Source organism: Physella acuta, unplaced genomic scaffold (assembly GCF_028476545.2).
Source record: "Physella acuta isolate Inbredline_101_S28 unplaced genomic scaffold, ASM2847654v3 ptg001674l, whole genome shotgun sequence".
In the NCBI taxonomy this organism is placed as follows: Eukaryota; Metazoa; Mollusca; class Gastropoda; family Physidae; genus Physella; species Physella acuta.
Window position 1 is genome coordinate 2085 of NW_026733187.1, and position 18976 is coordinate 21060.

Consider the following 18976-nt stretch of genomic DNA (forward strand, 5'->3'; position numbering starts at 1 on the left):
GGAATTTATATAGAAAATATAACAGTGTTAACAGTGTTCCGAAAATTTCAAGTGCACCCCCCCCCCCGGATGAAAAAACTCTGGAAGAAACACTGTTTGTAATGCGCGTGCGTGTTTGTGTGTGGCTGAATGTGTGTGTGTGTGTGTGTGGAGAGAGAGAGAGTGAGTGAGTGAGAGAGTAAGCCTAATATTAATATACGTTTTCCTAATTAATATCATTGTAACGTAATTGTAGTGTAACGCAATGCTTTGTAAAAGAGTAGCTCTTGTATATCTCCGATTCTTTCTTTCAACGCCCCCTCCCCCCCCCCCCCCATCCCCCACTTGTTCTCATCTTTCCGGTGTTACCACTTGTTTTTGCCCTGGTTTATTTTATCCGCCCCGAAGTCATCTGTTTGAAACACAGTGTTGAGTGTGAGTGAATGTTTGCTGGTGGGGAGGGAAGAGGGGGGTGGTAGTAGAACACTAGAGTGTGAGTTCCTATGAAAGAATAGTCGGGGGGGGGGTAGACGATGAAAGAATAGTCGGGGGGGGGGTATGGGGGCGGGCTGTTGTGCGGTGGTGACGTGAGGGGACGGGGAGTAGGCAAATATGACAAGAAACTTTAATGGGGGTCTAAATTGGGTCTGTCATTAGTAGATAATTGGCTAATTCTGGACTGTTTTCTGATGTGGTTAATATTTTTTTTACAATTACCTCCCCTGTTAGGGCGTGGTAGCTCTGTGTTGATTGGTTGCCGGGGCAACGAGGTCAATGGCGGAGGTCCTTTTCATGTTTCTGTGTAGTTAGTTAAAGTATGTGTAAGTACATGACACACTCGTGTTTTCTCTCAGCTACGTTTTCACCCTATCTCGGAACATCTGCTGTAAACAGAGAATCATCTTTGAATACAAAGAACTCACTTTCAGAAAACGTCTCCGTCATTACATATATATATATATATATATATATATATATATATATATATATATATATATATATATATATATATATATATATATATATATATATACATACTTATATATATATATATACATACTTATATATATATATATATATATATATATATATATATATATATATATATATATATATATATATATATATATATATGTGTGTCTGTCTGGGTGTACGTGTGTGTGTGAGAGCGCGTGTGTGCGTATTCATGTGTGCGTGTACTAGCTTAATAGTGTCCGTGTGTGCGTGTATGTGAGTGTGTGCGCGGATGCTTAAGTGTGTGAGTGTGCGTGTGTGATATTTTCATTTAAATGTATACACCTACATGTGTGTATGTCTCTGTATATATGTAAGTATGTATGTATACATGTATGTAGACACAGCGATATCTCGCTGTAATCATCTTGTATTTCTATTATATTAACCATGTGGGCAGAAAACACCCTGTCTATGCCAAGGGTTTTATGCGGCAAAGAAATCCCCCTTTTCTTTTCTTACGCTCTGGTTTGTATCGGACCCCACCGCTACCAATCCAGACAACCCGAGCCTTTGTTTAGGTTTACACCGAGTGAGCTCCCTTCCTATCGCAGGGGAGATAAAGAGGAAAACATGGATGGAGCAAGGGAGATAAGCCCCCTGAATTGGAGCGCTAGATCTGACAACAACGATACCCTTGTAAGACAACGCACCTAGAAATCTGGGTTTTGAACTTAATTGTTCAATTTATTTGGGTGTAAACAGTATTGGGGAAACCCGAACGGTTTTTTTTTTTAGTTATGTCGAGACATATTGTTTACTTTTAATATATTATTTATCATGGAACAAATTGGATCTAGTTATATATTATATATATATATATATATATATATATATATCTATATATATATATATATATATATATATATATATATATATATATACATATATACGGATACTGCGTGATCCTGAATATGGCTTTGACTAGGGTAGTGTTTTTATTGCAAACAACTTATCATCAACTATTTGCTTTTCTTAGACCATTGATCTATTTCCGTCCACCATTTACAGGACTCCCCCCCCCCCCTCCTCTCCGCCCTGCTGGTAAAATATCTGCGAATGAAGGAATATACATAACAAAACAAGTTAATTAAAAAAGTCTAGTAACATTTATGCGCAATGTTCTTATGTTATCTAAAAATAGCTCTGACGTATAATGCTGGGGTGCGTTCAAGCTAGAAGAACGATCGGTTTGTAGGTGTTTATGTAATTTTAAAATTTTGTGACCCGAACGAGAGGATATTTTTGAAAACTTTCTTCGGCAATATTGTTCTAAATTATGGCAGAAATCGATTGGTACATGTTTCAAGTCGCTAAGTGGTCTGGTTGCCGAGATATGGGCCAAAAAACTGCATTTTTTTCGAGGTTTTTTGGCTTTCCCTGGAAATCCATGAAAGAAACCCGAAATTTGTATGGCCTATGTTCATTCTCGTAACGTGCTTAACATAATTGCTTTTGGAACTGGTCATCAATATTGCTTCGTTGAGGAGGAGATACGACTTAAAGCCCGGACACACATTCATACATCCATACATTCATTCATTCATCCATCCATTCCCAGAAATGACGAGTTAATAAACGCAATTCTCCAGAATGGAAATTGCGCTAAAAAAATAACAGTACACAACACTTGTAAAAGTACGGATGTGCTGGTAAACAGATTATATCTGAACATTACACTAAATGTGTCTTTACCTGCCTTTAAAATCCCAGGCGTATGTTTTTGTCATCATTTCAAGACCAATAGGTCTTTAATAAGTATTAAACCACAAAATCAGGGGCGATAACCTTTTAGTGAATGAGAGTTGTCGTGACTATTGTTAACTGCTCGGTTTGGCACAGTGGTCAAATAAACAAAATATTTTCTACATTATCAACATGTGTTAAGTTGGCCCCTAGTTATCATTCAAAAATTTAAGAACATCCCTCGGGGGTTGGAAAGAATCATCTTCATGCTGTTCTCGAGTAACAGTAAAGACACCTTTTCGGACCTGACGGTCAATAGGACAGGTGAAGTAGAGTTTACATATTTCCGTCACCTTGGCATATTAACGGAGAGTATTACGTTATGGCAGCCACCTCTTCTTTCCCTAACGCGAGTCAGAGCAGGGTGGGCTCATTTGACTAAGGGACTCATACTACGGACTCTAGCCAGAGACAGAGGCGTAGCGACCCTTCCCGGCGCCCGGGGACAAACTTTCGATTTTCACCCCCCCCCCTCAAACTTTCGATTTGCACCCCCCTCAAGCTTTATTTTTATTTTTCCAACCCATTTTGGCGCCCCCTTAGGTCAGCGCCCGGGGTCATATACCCCCCCTCCCCCGCCGTCCCGTCGTCCGAACCCCAATTTTAAGCAGTCATGTACTCCTAACCTCGGCCACACCGTCAAATGATGTTCTAGACTTTATAATAAGTAACAAAAGAAGCTAAAAAAAAACATATAAAAATTATTTTTCAAATGATTAGTTCGTTATCGAGTTATTTCTGTTGGATCTTTTGAGAAATTTTCTAGTTTTACTCTTTCATTCAGTCAGAGGCGTAGCGAGGGGGGGGGGGGGGCGGGGGGCGGACCGCACCGGGTGACACCATTTAGGGGGGTGACACCAAGGCAAAAAATAGCAAAATATAGAGAGAAAAACTTGACCTCGATACGCCACTGCATTCAGTACCGTTGCCTTGTATTATTAAATGTGCATAACCTTTGTACTGACGTTTCAAATGTTTACAATGACCCCCCCCCCCATTCTTCTTATTCCCACAGGTGTTCTGGTTGGTCCCATTGCAGGCGCCCTATTGGCAGGACTCCTCTACGACTACATTTTTGCTGCTGGTGCCACATTCGCTGGTGCTAAAAAATGCCTGCTGAGAACAAAGAAGCCGAGGAAACAAGCCGAACCCGAGAAGGCCCCGCTAGAGGAAGCTAAAAATGACGTCATCGAGATCGAGGAAACCAAGCTGGACGGCGAGAAAGACGCTAGCACGGAGACGGACGTCGAGAAGGGCAAATTGGCAGCAGAGGAGGGCAATTAATAGAGCCAAGATAAACTGTTGCGTTTTGTTTACATAGTATTTTATTTGTTAACAAATATTCTATTTTTACACATTTAAAAAAAAAGTCAGTTAAACATATAGTAGCAAGTGCCTTTTCACTAAAGTTATTGTTTTCTTTAATATTCAATATACCGAAACGAAAATCGTTATTTCTTTGCTAACAAAACAAAATGTTTATTTTTGTTAACAATAGGCAACATATAAGAAATATGCATTTTGTTATTTTTATGCTATATATGTTATTGGTATTTTCATTGTGTAAACTTTATCGAAACAAAAAAATTTTAAGCAGTTAGTGAATTCTGTTTATGAACATTAAAGAAACCATTTTAGTTTTAAAAATCAAGTAATTTTAAGTATAAGTAAAACCATATTTTAAAAAAAGTAAAATCAGGTGTGTAATCGAGTTCTATTTGTATTCACTTTATTTATTGAACAAATTCATCAGATTGTGTGTAATAAGTTGGGACCAGTTTGGTGTGTATCTAGGTAGAATATTTAACGTTCATCAAATGATAATGTATATATATAGTATGTAAAAACCTTTGTAGAGAACTAGCATTATAAATTTTATTTCGCGACGTGTTTTTTTTATTATTATTTTACATTTTAGTTCTAAACATGTCCAAAGTATATTCTCAAAAATGAATATAAAATGTGTTGTTTTTTATTACTGTCAATAAAACTTTACCAGAGATTATTGTTTTCAGTGTTGGTTTTAAGCATCTAGCATGCTCACTCAAGCCTTACTTTTTAGTGGACTAAATGGGATTCTAGTATTTGTAATTGTGAAGTAGGCCATGTATACCTACTTCAAAAATACACAGGAAAAAAATACTAACTTTGTTGTGTAAGAAATCCAGAATGATAATCATGCATCAAACTGTACTCCACATTAATTTTTCTTCTATCATTGTGTAAAACTATCTATAAATAAAAATAATTTTAAAAATAATTTGGAGCTTTCCTTGTTTATTTTTTTTTGCCAGTAAGACATTGAATTATTTGAATTTCAAAAGGCTGAAACTGTGACATCATGATAAGGGGGGGGGGGGTATTTTTAAAAATGAGTGATGTTTGCATACGGATAACTCCTTGTTGAAAAAGTTCTATATTTGTGTGAGTGCATAGCATAACATTTCAAAACAATAACATGAAGTGGTAAAATATTACTGATATCAAGGGGTCTAACGTAAACGACGTCATATTCCTAGGGGGGGGGGTCAGAGTTTTTGGCCATCATCGGGGGGGGGGGGGTCAACGTTATGAGTGAGCCAGGCAGCAGATACCCCTGAGCTGTGCCACTGAATAACTCAAACTGTTCTTCTATTTTCTAAATTTAATTTTTGGTGACTTTTTATATATTTCTTTGTTCGTTTTTTTTTTTAAGGAAGAAATCAAAGCTAGTCCGCGTTTATTATGCTGGGTTTTCCTGCTAGTAGTTTGCCTGTCGTAAAATCTTTTTCAGGATAAGTGTGACCATTTAGCCTGCATGTCGTAAATTTTTACGACATGTCCTGTCACTGGGTAACAATGGACGCCGAACCTTACCGACGCTCTAGTTCTATCCCTCAATCCTACGTAGTACGTAGATTAGTTACTAATATAATTGTATGCATGTTCATGTTTTACAAAACTTTTTAGTTTTATATCTTTATTCTTTAAACTAGGCTATCATTTTCTAAATCTAGACTAGATTTCTAGTTATGGAGTCTAAAAAAGCATGCTAGTTAGATCTAGATTCTAGAATCTTGATTTTTGATCTTTTGTTGTTTGCAGCTAGACCTGAGCAAAGGCAGGCTGCGGTTAGCAAGGTTTAGTTTAGTCAGTTAAAAAAGTTAGTCTGCTAGTGAGTTTATTTACTAGTACTAGTATTAGAGTACTTATTACTTACTAATACTTTAATTACTTAGTAGTAGTTTAGTTTAGTAGCTAGCCTAGCCCCTATGCCAGCCTATGGCAGGTCAGCTAGGGTGAGAGAAATTTTGATGGGTACCTGACTACCTGACTCATGTTAGGGAAACAACAAGTAGTTGGGCATAGTGCTGACCAACACTATACCTTTATATGCCAAGGTCATTGAAACAACTCTACTTCATCTGCCCCAAATGAACGGGAAAAGATGATGAAAAATAATCAATAGTCAGTAAAGTGGCAATTCAGACCCTAGTAGATCTATATACTATATAGCCATCACTCACTATTTAGACCCAGCTTATAGTTTTGTTCAAAATCTATCTATAAATGGCATGGTCTAACCTGAGTCTAGTCTATATTCAAATATATATTATATGGATTATAGGTATGAACCACCTGCAATTTCTTTCTTAAAGATGATTATTTAATTTCCTTTATACAGTGCAGATTTTAAAAACATCACCTGAGTTTAAAATGTCATTGGCTTTATTTTGCTTTTTGCCTCTAATCATATTAACACACAGGCACCCCCCCCCACCCCCCCCATACTCATGTAGGCTATTAGTATTATGGGCCTATGGTGTAAGGACCTAAATGTTAAGTGTTAACCCTGAAAATATGTAGTTGTGTAGACTCCTAATGAAAAAATGTAAAAATAAATGTGTGGTTTCAATATAAAATACACTATCAATGGCAAGTGCCATGTAGTGGGTGGTTTTTTTTTAAATATTGGGTCAATTTTAAAATCTTAAAACTATTTTAATAATTGCAATCATTTGCCCATTTTATATACTTAACGGAATTATTTCAGGATTTTTAACTTAAAGTTATCAAACCAATAAACTAAAATGCCTCCAAGTAGAGCAACAAAAGACAGAGAGACTAAAGAGGCCAGAGTGTTAGCTAATAGGTATGAGATTGTGAAAAAACTGGGCAGTGGTAACTTTGGAACAGCATTCTTGTGCAAAGATAAAAAGTGCAATAATGAATTGTAAGTAAATTTTTTTGTAGCTTATTAATATTTAAATTAACCCAGGAGTGATCTCCCCTAAACAAAAGTTGATACGGATCTACGATTTTGATATAACTCTTAAATCTGAAATTTCATCAACCTAGCGGTAACGGTATTCAAGTTATTGTGTTTATATACACACACACATACACACACACAGACATATGGACAAGATTGCAAAACTATGTTTTTCCGACTCAGGGAGCTGTAAAACATCAAGATTTGCAAAAATCTAGATTTTTTTTTTGTGCACTATTACAAGACTTTCTCTATACTTTGTATATACAAGAAAGTAAAACACCAACCTGAAAAGAAACTATCCGCTCTTGATCAGCTTGTAGTTATTTTAATTTTAACAATTACTCTATTTACAAAAAGAAAAGAAAACATTAGGCTATAATTAAATTGATTAATTTAATTAAAGCAAAATCATTTTTTAGCAAAGTATTGAAAGAAATATCTGTTGGTGAACTGGAACCTGATGAGACTGTAGATGCCATGCATGAAGCTAGAATTCTATCTAAGCTCCAACACCCAGGCATCGTCAGGTTTCATGACAGTTTTATTGATGGAGAGTTTTTCTGTATCATTACAGAGTATTGTCAAGTAAGTTCATTTATTTTGATTGTTGTTTACACTAGCCATATAACAAGGTCAGGGCTAGTATTTAGTGACAATATTTACTTAGCTGAAATACAGGGTTATGGGATACTAAGGGATAATTAATTGTGCACATTGATTTGTTTCTTAAGTTTTAGCTTCATTTAGTTTTAAAAATTTGATTGTAACATGTTGTTGAACAGTATTTGCCAACTGTTCAGTGTAAATTAGCAAGTATTTTTTTCTTATGGACGGTGTGGTTGAATGATCCTGCACTCCAGCCTATCAGACGCCCCTGAGTCCACCCAGCTCTGATGAGTACCTAACACTTGTTAGGAAAAAGACAGATGGTCATAGTGCTGACCACTCTATCCCCACGCATGCAGAGGTCATTGAAACAGATACCCTCTACTTCATCTGGCCCATGTCTCTTGGGCACAAACGGGGGAAAAAGACGTTGAGAAGATACTTTTTCTTATATCATATCATCAGTTGCAGCACATTTTTACACAAAAGCCCAACAAAAGATTTGTTTTAAAAATAACATTCCTGTTATTCAAATCTTTGAGCAATCGGTTTGTGTAATTTTATTCCTTCAAACTTTCTCATATTATTACAGGGTGGGGACTTGGATCACAAGATAACAGAACAGAAAAAATTAAACAAAAACTTTGATGAGAACACGGTCATTAGCTGGACCATCCAGCTGGTTTTGGCTGTTCAGTACATGCACAGTAGAAGAGTTCTGCACAGAGATCTCAAGACCAGGTAAATACAGTGATTTGATTGGTCTTTGGTTTTGTTTTTTTAATAAGTTAACAAAACAAATAAATTTCACTATAATTAATGCATTATTTAAATAAAGATATAATTTATATTAAATGTAAAAAAGAAAATTTTTTAATTTACTTATTATACTTTGAAATTTTTGAATTAATTAAAATTATTATTATTATATGATTATATGGAAATTTAAAAAACATGATTATAATTTTAGCAACTAAATTAAATGATTTGGTCTACTCATGATATTGTTTGCAAATTTTTTTAAAATTTTTGTTTATTCTCAACTAGAAATATATTCCTCCACAACAACCTGCTCAAGATTGGGGACTTTGGGATTTAAATGATTAGGTCTACTCATGATATTGTTTGTATAATTTTTTTTTTAAATTGTGTTTATTCTCAACTAGAAACATATTCCTCCACAACAACCTGCTCAAGATTGGGGACTTTGGGATCTCTCGTATTCTAATGAACTCCTCCGACATGGCCTCCACATTCACTGGTACACCTTATTACATGAGCCCAGAGGTTCTCAAACATGAGGGCTACAACTCAAAGTCCGATGTCTGGTCAGTGGCTTATTTTTATTGGATTCTTTTTGTCAACAACTATATTAAAAAGTCTTAGTTCATAGTTGGATACTCATAATCAAAGTGTACATTTGCTGTGTTAATGTCGTAATTTATTTATTCTGTCATAGTTTATATTTGTATTAATGTTGTAATTTATTTATTCTGTCATAGTTATATTTGCTGTCTTAGTGATTAATTGGATACAGTTTGTCAAAGTGTGTTTGCCATCATATTTTACTCACCGTTTCTGACCTTGACAGTCAGTATCAGTGATGAAGTAGAGTTCATCTGTATATTTTCTTCACATTTGACCGTACATTGAGTTAATTTCTTGAGCCGTTAGAGATGAGTGAACTCTAGGTAGTCCTGTGTGTTTAGAAGCTAAACTCAAAGACTTGCAGATTATCAGTTTTGCACTCTACCCCCCCCCCCCCCCCTTAACCATACTCCTCCATAGCCATTGTATTATTTACTAAATATCTTGTCTTTGCATTGTTGGATAATTTTGTTGAGTTTCCAAGTCCAACTTCATCCACAGGTCAGTTGGTTGTATACTGTATGAGATTTGTTCACTAGAACATGCCTTCATGGGCCAGGGTTTGATGGCTGTCATGTATAAAATTGTTGAGAAAGATCCACCCAACCTACCATCCAAGTATTCTCCTGAGTTGAATGAGGTCTTTAAGAAGTAAGTTCATTAATGAGATTAAACTTATCCTCGCTTAAAAATTTAAAAAACTCAACACCAACCCATCGATTTAGGCTGGTGAATTGTATGGCCTATTCATTCACAGATGATAATATGTTGGGTTTTTTTTTTCTTTCTACAAAATCAATTAGATATATATAGTGTTCTTATATTATTTTTATAATTACACTAAATTTAAACTTTGACACACTTGAGTTATCAAACAGACTGTTTAATTTTACATGAATATATATGCAATATTTTAGAATGGTAACTAAAGATCCAGAAAAGCGGCCATCAGCTACAGACGTCACAAAATTTCCTTTCATAGCCAAAAACATGGTTGTAAGTACATGCAAGTTTCTGTCTTGTTTTATGTAAAAAAAAATTCAACCAATCAAAAAGCATGAAAACAGGAAGTCTGCTGTGTTACAGCTAACTTAGACTTGTCAATACATTCATTTTTTTTTATAGTTTCTTCAAATTTATGCAATGAAATAAATTCTAGACAAAGTAGAAAAGATTCATGCCTGCACACTGCTTACTATAATGAAAAAAAAAGATTCCAAAATTGAAACTTGTTTTAATAATTTCCATATCTACTGCCTGTTGTAGAAAATGAAAGAGACGCTGACAGAAGAATACAAAGCCAAGCATAACTTGAACCCTGAAACTGCTGATAGGGAGGCACTGGAGCTGGCTTCATTGTTGTATGTACCTCGTCTGTTTTTAAAACTTGGTTGTCATTAATTGCCCTTTGGATATACAGAGTTAATATCCTTGTCATGAAATGCTTTTGGGCGAGTAAGCAAATGGTTGCTAGCCCGAAGTCCAAAGTTCAAACCCTCAGGCAGATGAGGCTCATCAGCTGGGAACAGCAACCCATCTAGGGGAGAAAACCGGTATCAAGCTCAAGCGGTACAGGTTATATCCTGTTCCTTGGGTCCATCTGCTGTGTGGAGAGAGGCGGCCTGATGCATGGGCAACATCTGGCTCTTCTCAACTTAGGGCCCAGGCTGTGTGCTTGGATATCCAATGCGCAATCATCCAATGGTCTATTAGACAACGGAGGGTTAAAATACTGTACACTTGACAGCTCTTGTATTCTTGTACCTTGTAGTAGATAAATATTAGTTTCAACATTCATTTGTAATCTAAAAATATCCTCACCGTGCTGAACCTCTAAAAATGTCCCCTCCCCAGACGTGAAAAGTCTCACCTAGATGACCTTAGGTCAACCATGGACAAATCAAACAAAGAAGAGGAGACCAGGACAGAGAAGAAAAAACTAACTGCCAGAGAAAGGTTAATTCTTCGCAAACGGGAGGAAGCAGACAAGAGAGCTCAGGATTTAAAGTTAGTATCTTCAGTCTTCAATATACCACAGGCAATAGTCTCAGTTATATAAAAAAAAATTCCAATATATTACAGGTAACGTCTCCAATATATCGGTGGCAACAGTCTCAACTTTGTCACAGGAAACCTCCTATATATTACATGAAACAGTCTCAATTATATCACATGAAACCTCCTATATATCACAGGCAACAATCTCAGTTATGTCACAGGAAACCTCCTATATATCACATGAAACAGTCTAAATTACATCACATGAAACCTATATATCACATGAAACAGTCTCAATTACATCACATGAAACCTCCTATATATCACATGAAACAGTCTAAATTACATCACATGAAACCTCCTATATATCACAGGCAACAATCTCAGTTATGTCACAGGAAACCTGCTATATATCACAGGCAACAGACTCAGTTATATTACAGAAAACTTTCAATATATTACAGGCAACATCTCCACTATATCACAAGCAACAGTCTTCGATATGTCACGTTCTTGTTTTGATCATTTCACACACAACAGCCTCACTGAAGGTCTCATAACATAAGGACATATGCATCTCTTTATCTTCACTAAAAAATTTGGGAAATTGTTTTTGTTTTAGATTTTATTTGAAAATTTTTTTTTAACAGAAAAGCGACTAAAATTCAACTGGAGGAAAACGCCGAGAGACGAAATAAAATAAAAAACAGTTTTGAACAAACCACTGTAAGTTTTAGTAGAGTATTCTCTCAGATTTTATCATACACTTTATGGTACATTTAGAACATGTTGTGTTTATTTCATGTTTTATTATGTAACTGTTTGTTGGGTCAGCATTTGTACACAGAAGTTTTTGTTAAGTATTAAAATTTAAAAGTTGGGCTGTACGTATGTTTGTCTTTAAGTAGCTCAGTCTTCTAGTAGTTACCAAATTACGTTCATATGGTAAACTTATAGTCTCTCTTGGATTTTTTATAAACATGACTTTACAATGGTTGAATGGTAGAGCCTTTGGCTGCTAACCCAAACTTTATGAGTTTGGAACTTGTGTCTTTAGGACGTCCCTGAGTCCACTTAGCTCTAATAGGAACCTGGCTTAAGTTGGGGAAAGAATAGGTGGCTGAGAATATTGCTGATTACACCATCCCTTCTTACTTACTTACTACTATAACTAGCTCAACTTTATGACACAAATGTTGACTTTCATTTACTGTGACTGGATGTACTACTATAACTAGCTTAACTTTGTGAAAGAAATTTTAAACTATTTTACTGTGACCAGATGTACTACTATAACTAGCTCAACTTTGTGACACAAATGTTGACTTTATTTTCATTTACTGTGAATGGATGTACTACTATAACTAGCTCAACTTTGTGACAGAAATTTTAAACTGTATTTTACTGTGACAAGATGTACTACTATAACTATCTCAACTTTGTGACAGAAATTTAAAACTGTATTTTACTGTGACCAGATGTACTACTATAACTATCTCAACTTTGTGACACAAATGTTGACTTTATTTTCATTTACTGTGAATGGATGTACTACTATAACTAGCTCAACTTTGTGACACAAATTTTAAACTGTATTTTACTGTGACAAGATGTACTACTATAACTAGCTCAACTTTGTGACACAAATTTTAAACTGTATTTTACTGTGACAAGATGTACTACTATAACTATCTCAACTTTGTGACACAAATGTTGACTTTATTTTCATTTACTGTGACTGGATGTACTACTATTACTAGCTCAACTTTGTGACAGAAATTTTAAACTGTATTTTACTGTGACCAGATGTACTACTATAACTAGCTCAACTTTGTGACACAAATTTGAAACTTTATTTTACTGTGACCAGATATACTACTATAACTAGCTCAACTTTGTGACAGAAATTTTTAAAATTTAATTTACTGTGACCAGATGTACTACTATAACTAGCTCAACTTTGTGACAGAAATTTTAAACTTTATTTTACTGTGACCAGATGTACTACTATAACTAGCTCAACTTTGTGACAGAAATTTTAAAATTTATTTTACTGTGACCAGATGTACTACTATTACTAGCTCAACTTTGTGACAGAAATTTAAAATTTATTTTACTGTGACCAGATGTACTACTATAACTAGCTCAACTTTGTGACAGAAATTTTAAAATTTATTTTACTGTGACCAGATGTACTGCTATAACTATCTCAACTTTGTGACAGAAATTTTAAACTGTATTTTACTGTGACCAGATGTACTACTATAACTAGCTCAACTTTGTGACAGAAATTTTAAACTGTATTTTACTGTGACCAGATGTACTACTATAACTAGCTCAACTTTGTGACAGAAATTTTAAAATTTATTTTACTGTGACCAGATGTACTACTATTACTAGCTCAACTTTGTGACAGAAATTTAAAATTTATTTTACTGTGACCAGATGTACTACTATAACTAGCTCAACTTTGTGACAGAAATTTTAAAATTTATTTTACTGTAACCAGATGTACTACTATAACTATCTCAACTTTGTGACAGAAATTTTAAAATTTATTTTACTGTAACCAGATGTACTACTATAACTAGCTCAACTTTGTGACAGAAATTTTAAAATTTATTTTACTGTGACCAGATGTACTACTATAACTAGCTCAACTTTGTGACAGAAATTTTAAAATTTATTTTACTGTAACCAGATGTACTACTATAACTAGCTCAACTTTGTGACAGAAATTTTAAAATTTATTTTACTGTGACCAGATGTACTACTATAACTAGCTCAACTTTGTGACAGAAATTTTAAAATTTATTTTACTGTAACCAGATGTACTACTATAACTAGCTCAACTTTGTGACAGAAATTTTAAAATTTATTTTACTGTAACCAGATGTACTACTATAACTAGCTCAACAGAAATTTTAAACTGTATTTTACTGTGACCAGATGTACTACTATAACTAGCTCAACTTTATGACAGAAATTTTAAACTTTATTTTACTGTGACCAGATGCCAGTGTGGAAAGGAGGGGAAGGGGAAGGTAAAGGCCTAAAGAACGCTCTGACAGTCAAGGACCCACGGCTTGAGCATTCTTATTATGAAACCATTAGTAAGTGACTATTTTTGTGTTAGATAGTATACTGACATTTAAATAATGATTTAAACGTGTGAAATGTCAACTCAGTTTTTGGTTCTTAAGCCATCAAATGACGTAAAAAAGATCTTAGCATGCTGAATAAAGCACAGCCTACATTAGTTACCAGGTTTATTTACTCTTACGCAAATGTTGATGTGCTTTCCTTCAATCAACATTTTTCATGGAATTAGAAATATTTTTTTCTAAATGTGACCAGGGTATGAATTAATGGAAGACTTTTATAACATTTACTGGACACTGTTATAATAATAAAATTGTTGGCATTTCAAAATGACTGCAAAATAGGGATTTGAACTGAGTTTTCTATTCCTGTTGTGGGGAGGGGAGTTTATTAAAAGTCAGCTCAAAAACTATTATACATTTTTATTTAAACTTTGTTTGTTTAAAACTTTTTTGAAAGATTTCTATTCCAAAGTTAAGCTTTTTTATTTAAAGGCTGTAAAGAAAAATATTTCAAATATTCAAAATTAAATACATTTTTTTGCATTGTAGTAAATCGTCAAGACAAATACGGTTCTTCTGAAGACGAAGGAGACACTGTGGTAGACATGTCAACTAAAAGACGCAGCTCGGATTTTGACTCTGATGATTCATACACAAACAGCAGGCAGTTGAAAAGTAAGGATCGATTAGTTCGGACCATGTCGGACAGGATGCCTCGGACCTTGACTGACCGAACACCCAACACGCTCAGCCTGACCATGGGAGCGGAGCGTCCCATCATGCCGATGAAGGATTTGATGGTGTATAATAGAGAGTATTCATCTCTGGACTTCAAGGATGGTGAGTCGTCTTAAGGCTTTTAGGGGTGGAGCCATCATAAGTGTGACAGCTAATGGGAGAGTGAGTTATCTTTAAAGAGCTTATACTATGAGGCTTTTAGGGGTGGGGCTATCATAAGTGTGACAGTTAATGGGAGCATAGCTTCCCATAAATAAGGTGAGCTGATCCATGATACAGAAAGTAAAGGGCAAGTGGGCATATGACAGGTGGGCATATGACAGGTGGGCATATGACTGTGACATGCAGAGACAGCTCGTTTGGGCCCCTGGATGAAAGTGTATCAGTCATGTCCCCCCCCCCATCTAAAACTACCCCCCCACCCTAAAACTACCACTCATAACATTTTACTAATGTTATGTGGACATTCACTGGAATATACATTTGGGACTTACAAGTTACATACACAAACCATTCAAACTGAATAATTAAAATCTATTTAATCTATCCTATGTTAGCCAGATATAACCAGCCAATTAACGGGTTCATTAGTGATTGTCATGTGTTGCCAGGTATACCAGACACGCCTGACCTGGCAGACACCTATTACGAGCAGTTCAAAGACTTTGATAAGGACGACAGTGAAGAAGATGATGATGATAATGAAGGAACTGTCACTGTAAAAGATGATGAGGAAAATTTTATCAATTGTCTTGAGATGGCCTTGGACAAAGATGACGGAGGTGAGACTGGTTGGAACATTTTTTTTTCTTTATTTTCTTTTGTTTTTACCTTTTGTTTCATTTGTGTGCAAATAAAGACAGTTATTTGTAGTAGAGTTCAAGGTAGCTGAAGAGTTAACATGGGTTAAATGTAACAGTATAAAAAAAATGTCCATATATATCTGGCCCAGTTTGGGTGATGATATTCAAGTGGGGGGGGGGGGGGGTCACTCTAAGGTGGAATTTCAATCAGATGTAATAGAAGTAGTTCGGCCACAAATGGTGATAGGGGGTCATCCATAAATGACGTCACGCTTTTTTTGACGATTTTTACCTCCCCCCCTCCCCTCCGTCACACTTCGTCACAAAAAGCCAGACCCCCCCCCCTAAAATGACGTCACACCTCAACCTACAACCCCCCTCAAAATTGCAGTTGAATTTTTTTTAAACATTAATATTTTTCCAAAATGTTGTCTAAACTATTACAATTTATTAAAACAGTTATCTAAAACGCGAAATAACGTCTAAAATTCGTTTTCTAACATTGCTTTTTTATAATGCAAAAATGTGACGTCGCAACATCTGACCCCCCCCCCCCCCCCCTCCCCCTCATCACACATCGTCACAAAATTACGGACCCCCCCTCCCCCCTACAAGTGTGACGTCATTTATGGATGACCCCTAGGCATAATTAATTAATATGTTATATATATACATAGCTATTTTAAGAAAGGGAATTTGAAACAATGAAATAAGAAATAACAATGACTGAGAAGGTTAGCTCTTATTAAGACTAATTTACATTATGTGAGTTTCAAATTTAACAATCAATCCCTGATTCTATTTAGATTAGATGAAAAAAAAATACAGTTGGATTCTTTATAGGTCAATAACTGATATAAAACTTTATCTACAGAATCTACTTTGGTGAGTGATGACACTGTTTCAGGGGCTTTTGGCCCTGCAGCAAGGGAGACAAAAATAAAAAATTTGAAAGGGTGAGTTATCTTTCTTATCTTTATAGACAAAAGAATAAGATATTTTAAGAATTTTTTTAAAATATGGATTTTTTAAAGAATTGTTGAAATATGCACTAGATCTAAATATTTCATTTTTTTCAATTTAATATGTTTATTACAAAAATAAAATTTTGGCTATTTATATTACCACTGGATTTAAAATGCTAATGAAGTTCACACAAAATTTTTTATCTAAGTTTTTTTTTTCCAATTGACTAGTAAATGTTCTTTTAATCACTTATGTAAGTAAACTATACTACAACTGATAATACCAGAGTTCTCTATAGTAAAGTTAGCTTTTAATAATCTTTTTACAGTGAGTGCATCCGTACTTTGGGAGAGGAAGGATTCAAACAAGCGTACAGTTACCTAAAACAGGCAAGGACAAAGGAAAATAAATCCGAGAAAGAAATAATGGATGGCTTGAGAAAGTTGGTCAAAAATCCATCGGATTGTTTTGCTGTGGATCAGCTCTTATTTCTTGAAGAACAAGCAAAGTTCAGCTAGTGGAGAATTTTTTTTTAAATTTGTATCTGAACATTTTTTTAATATAGATCTACATTCCAAGTATTACACCAAAATAGAATTAATATATATTTAACAATTTTATATAATTTTAATTTACCAGCAGTGATTCTATTTTTTTGTGTTTATGTACAAAATATTTTTTAATGTCTTTCATTAATATTTTTGAATAATAAGGATTTTATTAATGACTTCATTGAAATTACGATTTTTTTTTTCAATGTAAACTTGGCCGTCCATTAGTGTCCATTGTAAAAAAAAAAAAATTTTCCATTGTCTATGAAAATTGTTTTTTTTATTGTTGTGATATAATCCCAATTTTTTATCTAATATTTGACACCATGGTGTTGTGGATGTCTGACCTTTGACACCATGATGTTCTGAATGTCTGACCTTTGACACCATGATGTTCTGGATGTTTGACCTTTGACACCATGGTGTTCTTGATGTCTGACCTTTGACACCATAGTGCTGTAGATGTCTGACCTTTAACACCATGGTGTTCTGGATGTCTGACATTTGACACCATGATGTTCTGGATGTCTGACCTTTGACAGCATGGATGTGTGTAGGACTGTAGAAGTAGCATAGAGACAACACACTGAGAGAAGACCAGTTGCCATCTCATGTCAATGGCTTCAGAGCAGCTGTGAAAATATATTTAATTATATTTAATTAGATCCTAAAAAGCACTTTATGTTACATGTGTAATTTTTGTGTATGAAAAAAGAATATAGCTTAGAAGTTACTATCTGTTTAGTTTTAAATATTATAGGTCGTATCATCATGCCAGTTTAGAATTTGATTTGTGAAATTAGTAGTATTGTTTGAAATCCAAGTACATAATTTTTTTTTTAAATCGACATTATTTTGATTCAAATTAATGTCTCTTTATTTATATTTTTAAAATTTCATGACTGTTCCAAAGCATTAATTTGATTGTAAGGTTTTTTAATGTAATGTTATTGTATTTTTAAAAATTAATTTTTGCTTTTTAAAAATGTAGTAGTTTATTTTAATCTTGATGATTTTCAGAATATTTATAATTTTATGCTTTTAAATGAGAAAGCATGTGATGCATATGTATGTCTAAGGTTTGCTTTAAAAATGTATTGTAATGCTTTGAAGTGACTGATTCCAATAACATGTGTTACCCACACAATGAACATGTACATTCATTTGTTTTTATTTGTGTATCTTTTATGTTACAAAATTTTTTTTTAAATGTGTAGCTTTTTATCTTAACCACAACTATTCATAAGTCAGCTTTTAGTTGTTTTTGTTTTGTTGGCAGCTGTACACCAGCTTTTAACACCTTGATATTATGTGATGAAAGATAAAACAAAACAAATAATGTGGTATTTCAGTTTACGAACAACTCCATGAACAAACATAGCAGAGAACAAATGTTTGGATCATTTTTCATTTAGTGAACCAAACAAAATCGAGTAAACAAAATTATAGTTCCTGCAACCACCAATTATCTCTGCTGATTCAGACTAATTAAACAGTAACAAATTAAATTTTTTAACAGTGAACAAATCTTGACCAGGAATTGAGTAATTTCATTAACTGAGATACCACTATGTGTGTATAACTATGTGTATGATTATAATATACACATACATACACACATATATACATACATAATACACACACATATATATTTTTTTAAATATACATACATATAAGTTCATTCGTTATTGTAATTTGTATCACCATGTATACTTTAGTTAAAACATTGACAATTTTGAACCAGTTCATAATTATTTTTTTAGACATTATCAACAGCATAGACACCACTGGTTTCACACCAATCTTACTTCCAGTTTGATATTTGCTTTAGGAACTCTCTTCAAATCA

At 34.4% G+C, this 18976-nt stretch overlaps 1 protein-coding gene across 2 annotated transcripts; it reads left to right on the plus strand.

Annotated features, from left to right (window-relative positions):
- Positions 1–5468: 5468 nt before the first annotated feature.
- On the plus strand, positions 5469–17102 carry LOC131929779 (serine/threonine-protein kinase Nek11). Of its 2 annotated transcripts, none has more exons than XM_059286147.1 (15): positions 5469–5628; positions 6773–6952; positions 7414–7579; positions 8193–8341; positions 8767–8928; positions 9470–9619; positions 9886–9964; positions 10235–10329; positions 10823–10975; positions 11617–11692; positions 13980–14079; positions 14620–14910; positions 15420–15590; positions 16486–16567; positions 16906–17102. In XM_059286147.1, the coding sequence occupies exons 2-15, from the start codon at positions 6810–6812 to the stop codon at positions 17093–17095; spliced, it is 2007 nt and encodes a 668-aa protein (XP_059142130.1). In that variant the 5' UTR covers positions 5469–5628; positions 6773–6809; the 3' UTR covers positions 17096–17102. The 2 variants fall into 2 exon arrangements, with proteins under 2 accessions (XP_059142130.1, XP_059142131.1); XM_059286148.1 differs by lacking the exon at positions 5469–5628 and adding an exon at positions 5837–5881.
- The last annotated feature ends 1874 nt before the right edge of the window (positions 17103–18976 follow it).